Source organism: Xiphias gladius, chromosome 2 (assembly GCF_016859285.1).
Source record: "Xiphias gladius isolate SHS-SW01 ecotype Sanya breed wild chromosome 2, ASM1685928v1, whole genome shotgun sequence".
In the NCBI taxonomy this organism is placed as follows: Eukaryota; Metazoa; Chordata; class Actinopteri; order Istiophoriformes; family Xiphiidae; genus Xiphias; species Xiphias gladius.
The window spans coordinates 1,045,134-1,054,082 of record NC_053401.1 but is presented as its reverse complement, the minus strand read 5'-3'; the positions used below and the strand labels follow the sequence as shown (position 1 = coordinate 1,054,082).

General features: G+C 45.5%; 1 protein-coding gene across 1 annotated transcript; it reads left to right on the top strand.

Moving 5' to 3' along the window:
* Positions 1–254: 254 nt before the first annotated feature.
* Positions 255–8,465, top strand: rtcb (RNA 2',3'-cyclic phosphate and 5'-OH ligase). Its single transcript, XM_040141858.1, has 12 exons — positions 255–631; positions 1,630–1,708; positions 1,805–1,872; positions 1,951–2,050; positions 2,882–3,038; positions 3,124–3,280; positions 5,246–5,405; positions 5,545–5,720; positions 6,013–6,201; positions 6,289–6,399; positions 6,695–6,814; positions 6,937–8,465. The coding sequence occupies exons 1-12, from the start codon at positions 539–541 to the stop codon at positions 7,042–7,044; spliced, it is 1,518 nt and encodes a 505-aa protein (XP_039997792.1). The 5' UTR covers positions 255–538; the 3' UTR covers positions 7,045–8,465.
* The last annotated feature ends 484 nt before the right edge of the window (positions 8,466–8,949 follow it).

Here is an 8,949-nt window from a genome sequence, read left to right as displayed (position 1 = left end):
CTGATCTTACAAAACAAACGATCATGACTCGTTTTTCTTCGTGTTTGGCAGGATCGCTCAAAAAAAGTGAACAGATTTCAGTAGAAGTTTCGTGATCGAAGTTTTATATTTTATATCTAAAAGGAAGTAGAAGTTATGCTTTTGTTTTGGAGGCCGGTCACCACACTTCCGGCATCATTGTGGCTATCTTGGCGAACATGACGAAGATATTATTTGACTACAACTACGGCAAGCGACCAGTACACGGTTAAGGAAATCTCCAACTTTTTCATAAGCAAAAATTAAATTAAAAAATTAACATATTTAATATCAACTTCAGCTTGAGCGCTAAAGTTTAGTTGAAATGGCTCGAAGTTGACATTTCGTGTTACTTTACACAATTAATTTTCCATGCGTCATGCCCAATTAAAAAAGAAAGCGCTTTTCTATCTAATTACTTGCGGGCTTCCGTACCGCTCTGTCTGCTGGCACTTGGCATCAGACGGGCAGTGAAACGCAACGTTAAACCGTAAAAATCCAACGTTTCTGGATCGGAAAGATGAGCCGAAATTATAACGATGAGCTGCAGTACCTGGATAAAATCGACAAAAACTGCTGGAGGATTAAAAAGGGATTCGTTCCCAACATGCAGGTGAGAATCTGCCACCGTTAACTTGGCTAGCTGGTTAGCTTAGTGAGCCTTAGCTATGCAGTCCGTTAGCACATGTCGGCTAGTGAGTAGACTTTAACCGGACAGGGACTCCTACTGAAAATATGACAAGAACGAACTTAATGTAGTCACAAGAAACATGGCAACATCCACGAAACCGGCCGCAGACTAAAGTTAAACCCGCTGACGATGCTCCGCGATGCAGATATTAGTGTTAAGACGTGAGCCGAGTTAAAGGGAGGATCCTACTGGTATGATAACTGTAAAATAAAACGAACTATCTACAGAACAGTGGCTAAATATGCATCCTCAGTTACTATTAACTGGCTTTCTAATTGAATTCAGCACTGGATTTATTTAAATGGACACTGATACTGGAATGAGTTTTAGTTTTTTTTTTTTAACATAAAGAAAACATTTTGATAATGATCCCATGTAGTTTATTGTTAAAGAACTGTGGCCAAAAAGTGAAAAGAACCAATATGGATAGAATAGTAGAATACAATAGAAGAATAGAAGATTTGTTGGAATGTATTTAAACAATAGACTTTATTTTCATTAACTAAATTCCATTGAATTCAGCAGTGTTTTCTCTAAGTGATACAGAATAGCCTGACTGATGCAGGTAGAGGATTGTGACCAAGAAAATAATAGAACATATTTTAATTTAATTTATAGACTAAAGCTTGACTTAAAATGAAGGGGGCATTTGCTCAGTTATTTGGTCATGAGTACGTTTTCCAAATGTTCATTTCCAAAGGAAAATTTCAGTGTTGCAGTAGCCACATCCCGTAAGTCACAAAAACAATGAGGCAGGTAACAAACATTGTGATTAAAGCCTTAATTATATACAACAACTAAACAGAATAAATAAAGTGCAAAAATAAATAACTAGAATTGGAAAAAAGAGGCTAAAGATGGACCCATAGCTCGACTCTGTGCCGAACCGTAAATCGGTGTCATCCGTCTCTTCCTCTCAGGTTGAAGGGATTTTCTACGTCAACGATTCTCTGGAGAAACTGATGTTTGAGGAGCTTCGCAACGCCTGTCGAGGAGGAGGTCTGCCCAGCTGCCACAGCTGCTGAAATCATGTCCACCGCTGTAGTCGGAGGCCCCCCCTTACCCCCTCTATTCCTGTATTTTGTCGTCCCTCAGGTGTGGGTGGTTTCCTTCCAGCCATGAAGCAAATCGGGAACGTGGCAGCGCTGCCCGGGATCGTGCACGTGAGTACCGTGATTACGCGCTCGAGATACGAGGGTGAAAACGCGTTGAAAGTCTGAAGTTGTCCGATTGTTCCGCAGAGGTCCATCGGTCTCCCAGACGTCCACTCGGGATATGGATTCGCTATCGGAAACATGGCGGCCTTCGACATGAACAACCCCGATGCTGTGGTGTCTCCAGGTACGCGATTCTCCACGGAGCTTTTCAGCCTCTTTTAGCTCATAGTTTTGTTTTGGTTTTTTTTGTCCGTTTCCTGTCTGGTTCAGTGTCAGTGTTACGTTTCCAGTGTATTTTATTTACGTAGCACTTATCAAAATCAGCAACTACAAAATGTTTTACGAGGCAGACGTAAAAGGGGAAAAAAAAGAATAAATAAAGATTATAAGAAAATCTTAGAAGCAACTTTAAAGAAGATTGAGTTTGCAGGTCTAAGATTCTCAGGATCAACTCACCAAATAACTGATTGTGAGATTAAACGATAATTTAAAAAATAATCATTAGTTGCAGCCCTGAAAAACCAAAAAACCCCAAGAAGTGGGGACAGTCACATTAACAATAAAATCAAACCAAAAAACGTGTATTTGTCAAACTATTTAACCTATTTAACTGCTATCAACGAGTTTTGATATGAATATTCTTATTACTTCACCTACATATCCACATCTACTTCATTTACATTAAACTCAGTTTTCCTTATGGCCTCGACAAACGGTTATCTTTATTATCCATTAACCTGCCCTTTATTTTCACGATAACTCAAACATTTGGTCGATAACACGTCAGAAAAAGATTTTAAGAAACAGAACGCCTGTCCCAACATCCTGGAGTCCAAGGCGACGCCCTCAATGGTCTTATCTTGTCCAGCAACAGTCCAAAACCCCAAATGATTAAAATTAGAGTAATTTAAGAGCAAGAAAAGCCTCAAACTCACATTTGACGGTTAACAGCTGACATCAACGTGTATCTGTGACGGGTCTGGCTCAGTGAAAGTCTAAAGGTTTTTCCCTGCAGGTGGTGTCGGCTTTGACATAAACTGCGGCGTCCGTCTGCTGAGGACGAACCTGGACGAGGGAGACGTGCAGCCGGTGAAGGAGCAGCTGGCCCAGTCTCTGTTCAACCACATCCCGGTGGGGGTCGGGTCCAAGGGAGTCATTCCCATGGGAGCCAAGTAAGGACAGACCCGTCCAGACCGAAACTAGATCACAGCACAGACCCTCTCCACCTGTTTACCTGTCTCACCTGTGCACCATCAGGGACCTGGAGGAGGCTCTGGAGATGGGGGTGGACTGGTCTCTGAGGGAGGGCTACGCCTGGGCCGAGGACAAGGAGCACTGCGAGGAGTACGGCAGGATGCTGCAGGCCGACCCCAACAAGGTCTCGTCCAAGGCCAAGAAGAGAGGCCTGCCTCAGGTATCCCAGCAGCCCCACAGCTCATGTCCGTAGTCACACCAGCGGTTCTCGGCCTTATTCTGGAGCCAGAAAAACGGTTTCCACAGCCCCAGTGCTCCTGGGAGCTCACTTCACTTTCACAGCAACGCTGAGCGAGACTTGGTTGAAGTAACATTATTCAAAATACAAATTATTTCTCCCTTTTTAACTGTCACTAACTGTGCAGATGTAGCCGTGAAGACACCGGGTGATGATGATTTCCCATCATTTGAACACGATGAGAAAAACTCGCCCCAGGTGACGTCGTCAACCTGAAAATGATCCGTCGACCCTCAGACGCGACAGAAAACCACAAAGCACGTTTAACGCGTCCTGGGCTTCATCATCAACACCTCAGCCATTTTTATCTTCGGGCTTGTTCTGTGTGCGTCATTTTTCACGTTTGAATAAATCTTTACGCCGTAAGCGGAGCCCGGCCGACGGCTATGGCTGGACATAGTGGTCGGATTTGAGTTTCCACCCCCTTCGTGTCAAATCCAAGTTACCGTAACTACCGGTTTCCAACTCATCAGTGGTTTTCAAGTTAGCCTCCGAGTCATAACTCTGACTGGGAAAGCGACTTTTCTGATTTGGCACAAATACAGAATCCTGAAAACTAAACAGGACCACGAACGAGTCGCGTCGGCCGACGTCTGAGGTTAAAGGGCAGAGCTTTATTGTGAAGGCGCTTTATTTCAGCCCTCGCACAACCGTCTTGATGACGTGAACGTTTGCTAGATGTAAACATGGCACTCTCTCCATCTCGGCCTTTCATCCCTTGTGACTCAGCATTATCACGGTAACACTGTGCGGCGTACCGTCCATTCTCGCATAGAACCAGGATCTCTGGTTCCATCAGCTGCAAACAGAACCAGGTGTAGAAGGGTTTTATTTGATGATATGTTGCTAGGAGACCTCCCTGTTTTTCTGGTTGGCTCCCGTGCTAGTTTGCTCTCGATACAAACTCAACACTTGCTGCAGATGCTTCGCATTAAAAGCCTTCCTGTGGCTTGAAAGTCTGTATCCCCTTCCATCTCTGGTAGGCTTTTAATGTGAAAAACCTGCAGGAAGTGTTTAGGTCGAGTAGCTTCAAAAAACCGGCAAAGTAAAAGTGACGTTCTAGTGCAGGTAAATAAACCTTTATGTCTTTGTTTGTGCTGGACATTATTTATCTGAGACTGGTCCAGTATTTAAATACTGGATTTTTTTTAAACCCCAGTTTTTGATACGTGTATTGGCCAGAAAAACTCCATGATTGATCCGGACCTGCCTCCTCGGTAACCTCTCGAAAGTGACCTGTTTATATGTTGATTCCAAATAAAACAGAGTAGTTCAACGTACGTTCCAGTCCACGGGTCTAGAACATAACAAGTCTGTTTGTAGAGCAGAGCGCTTCACAAGAAAAGACAAAAAAGGAAATAAAAGCCAAAGAAACAGACAAATGTAGACAAATGTGCTAAAACCATAAAACAGTACAAAACGAGAAGCTGAAAATGAAACAAAAGCAGGTCTGAACAGGAGTAAATGTGTCGAAAGGGGGAGACTTTAAAACTTCTGAAATGCAGGATAGTTTAACCTTTGGAGGATTTGGTCCAAAACCCCTCAGTGCTTGGAAGTGGTCCAGGGAAGTCTGGATGAGGCAGGGGAACAGGGAGCAAGACGGGACGCGTGACTCATCAGCTCCCTCTCCGTCTCAGCGCAGGACGCCACGGTTCACTAAAGTTCCTCAGCTGGCAGAAAGAGGAACAGTTTACGTGCTGGTCCAGACTCCGAGCCTCCACAGAGGTCTGGATTTCAGGGGGGAGGTTTAACAGAAGAGGAATGAGAACCAGGACCTTGTACTTGGTGAACCTTTGTTTGGTCATACTCCGGGGCTTCGGCCAGATGTAGACCTGAATGTCGTGCGAACAGAAATGACGGGAGACTGTGTGTTTTTGTGTGTTGAAGCTGGGGACTCTGGGAGCAGGAAACCACTACGCCGAGATCCAGGTGGTGGACGAGATCTACGACGACTACGCCGCCAAGAAGATGGGCATCGACCACAAAGGCCAGGTGTGTGTGATGATCCACAGCGGCAGCAGAGGCCTCGGGCACCAGGTCGCCACAGGTAGGAACCGCGCTTCCTTTTACGGTCTCCAGACCTGAATGAGACCCGGTGCGAGCCATCCAGAAACCCTGGAGGTGCCGACTGTCGTAAACGTCTGCGGTCATTCGGCCTGTGAACACGTCGTCGTTGTCGTTGACAGATGCTCTGGTTGCCATGGAGAAGGCGATGAAAAGGGACAAGATCACGGTGAACGACCGACAGCTGGCCTGCGCCCGCATCACCTCGCAGGAGGGTCAGGACTACCTGAAGGGCATGGCCGCCGCAGGAAACTACGCCTGGGTCAACCGCTCGTCCATGACCTTCCTCACCAGACAGGTAAAGCACACCTGGCGCCGCAGGGTCCGGTCCCCAGGTCCTCGTTTCCCTCTCGCCTTTCAAAACAAATGTCACAAAGTGCATCAAACAGACACGATCGAAACACCGTGATGAGTCAGTTAATCAGAACACGTTGAGGATTTAGTTCTGAACAAGAGAATATTATCCGCCAGTCGGGTTAAAAAGGGAAATCGCGAGCAAAAAAATCTCCCCGACGAATCAGATCCGCTGTTTTTGAATGAAATGCAGAGGCGGGTGACCTGATCCCCGGTCGGGTCTTTTCACTTTTCAGGCCTTCTCCGAAGTGTTCAGCACCACGCCGGACGACCTGGACATGCACGTCATCTACGACGTCTCTCACAACATCGCTAAGGTGGAGGAGCACATGGTGGACGGGAAGCAGAGGACTCTGCTGGTTCACCGCAAAGGATCCACCCGCGCTTTTCCCCCGCACCACCCCCTCATCCCCGTAGACTACCAGGTACGCGACCCCTCCGTCCGCTTAGCGGAGTCATTCAGGCTAGATTGAGAAGTGCCGCTGGTGATTCTGAATGTTTGATGGGATCAGCTCACAGGTCAGCCGGTGCTGATCGGAGGGACCATGGGAACCTGCAGCTACGTCCTCACAGGGACGGATCAGGGGATGACGGAAACCTTCGGCACCACCTGTCACGGAGCGGTAAGAGTCCGACCGCGCGTGTCTTCATCAGACGCTTGATGCTGTGATTAACCCAACGTTTGGCCAAAAAAAAAAAACTAAGCCGTAAACACGTCTGGTCTTAAAACCGTGGACCAAGACCTTGCTTTCTTTTGGGTGGATTTGTGGGGTGGTCTACGTCCAGAGCTCCAGACCGTCAAACACTAAACGTCTGTGACTGTTGGTTTGTCCAGACTTTGTAGCTTTAGTCTCTTGTTTCACCACACGAAATTGTCTTCTGACTCCTTCCTCCTCCTCCGTGTGTCTGTTGCGTCAGGGTCGCGCTCTCTCCCGGGCCAAGTCCCGCAGGAACCTGGACTTCCAGGACGTCCTGGACAAACTGGCCGACATGGGCATCGCCATCCGAGTGGCTTCACCCAAACTGGTCATGGAGGAGGTGGGAGAGAATGGTTTTGATCCTGCCTGAAACTTGACCGTGATGTCGGACAAATTCTCTTGTTATTATTTGAATATTTCGTAAAGTCTTTCATCCGTTTCTGAATTTGTTTTTGTTTTCAGGCTCCTGAATCGTACAAAAACGTGACGGACGTCGTCAACACGTGTCACGCCGCTGGAATCAGCAAGAAGGCGATCAAACTGAGACCGATCGCTGTGATTAAAGGCTGAAGCTGCACGGCTCCGTATTTAAAGACAATTTACTGCCAAAAAAAAGAAAAGAGATGTAGAGACGTTAAGAACACGAGAGACAAAATGCACAGGAACCTTGAAAAGCAGAAGATATTCGCTCAATTCCGCACTTTTTTTGTTTTTGAGAACAAAGTGAATTTATGTTGAAGAGCGTGAAATACAGCAAAGAAAAAATTAGATGGAAATCTTATTTTCTGACTGAAAAAAAAAAAAGTTATTTTTTTTGTTCATGCCAAATCTGTGGTCCAAATAAAGATGATCACCGAAAACTGAATTTCATGTAATAGTCTCCGTGCACCACAGATATCGAGCTCGCGCTCCTTTATGTGACGTCGCGCCCGGAAATGACTCCGGATCTCACAGTATATAAACATCTCAAGCATTGGATCAATCCAGCCGGAGTCAGAATGGTCCGTTCCTGGACATTTAAACACACACAGCACGTTTTTCTCGATGAGTCAACACTTTATTGGTTCTAACAGAAGGGTCATCGCCATTGTAAAAAAGAAAAAGAAAAGAAAAACAACACATTTCATCATCAGCGAACAAGTTTTTCTTAGACATGAGCCTCAGCTCTGAAGACGACTTCAAGGAAAACAAGAAACAAAATAAAAACAATCTGCAACAACCTGAATCATCATCGATAAACATCTAAAGAAGCAGATTTTTTTCTTGGGTGGTGATATCTAAAATAATCGGATGTCCTGGTTTAGTGTGGGTGGTGGGGGGGGGGGCATTCGGAGGCCGGGTTGTGACCACGACGACGGCGCGACGAGGACCAGTCGCATCAAAACGTCACCTCCGGCGCCCGTGAGGGGATGTTTGTCACCCAGGTCCTTTCAGGTTAACAACAGGTGAATTAAGTGCGGAGGAAGCGCAAATATTGACTGAACCCACTGTTTGTCGCTGGTTTTACACTCATGTTTCAGTGTTGTAACAGACTCGCACGCGTACGGAGTCCGGACTGAAGAAACCTCGAAGGGGAACGGTTCGGTATTTGTTTCTTTGTGACGGCGACGGGTTTAGTTTAACTCAGAATTTTACAGTCAGTAAGCAAACATTTAATTAACGGTCATGACACCTTCTGCTGTAGTTGTCAGCAGGTATAAGCACATTTTTAATAGTACAGCATTTTTTCCCAACGGAAAACTTCTCCTCTGAAGACACCTGATATTATTACAACCATGTGTTACTGAATGGTCCAGGTCATGAAAAGCAGTGATTTCAAGCTCCTCCATTAAAAAAAAAGTGTCTTAATAAGACTTCGTTTTAATTTGTGAGTCTTAACCGTTGGCTCTAGCCTGCTCTAGGTAGTAATGTTACATACAGAATGTTTGTGTGTGCGATTTTAGCGAAAACCCGTCGGGAAATCTCCAGTATTAAGATTGTTCCAGAGCTCCAATGTTAAATAAAAGTTCATATTGTGAGTTCACTCCTCAGTCCACTGCCACAACAATGGGGGCTCCAGGATTTGCTGGATACCCGTCCGAGCAGATTTCCCCTAAAGGTTGAACTGTTCCTTTAAAACAAAACCAAAGCGCCCGGAAACACTTTCATTCTGTTTGACACAACTTTCAGCAACGTTTCTTGCATTTCCGATCCCAGGTCCGGAAATTAACGCTTTCTACAGATTTTAAATAACAGTCTGATATGTTTGTTGTTTTTTTGTTTTTTTTTGGGGGGGGGGGTCTTCTCATTAGTCATCTTCACATTTCTAAACCAGAGGATCAGATTCAACTCTGCATTGATTCGTTGACTAACAACCGATGACCTGATATGTCTTCGCTAAAGGTCCCCTTACTAGCTTTTTCCAGGGGACCCCGATAAGTTTCCATGGTAGCAATTAAACATGACGTGTCCGTTATTTCCTGACAACTTCCTAAA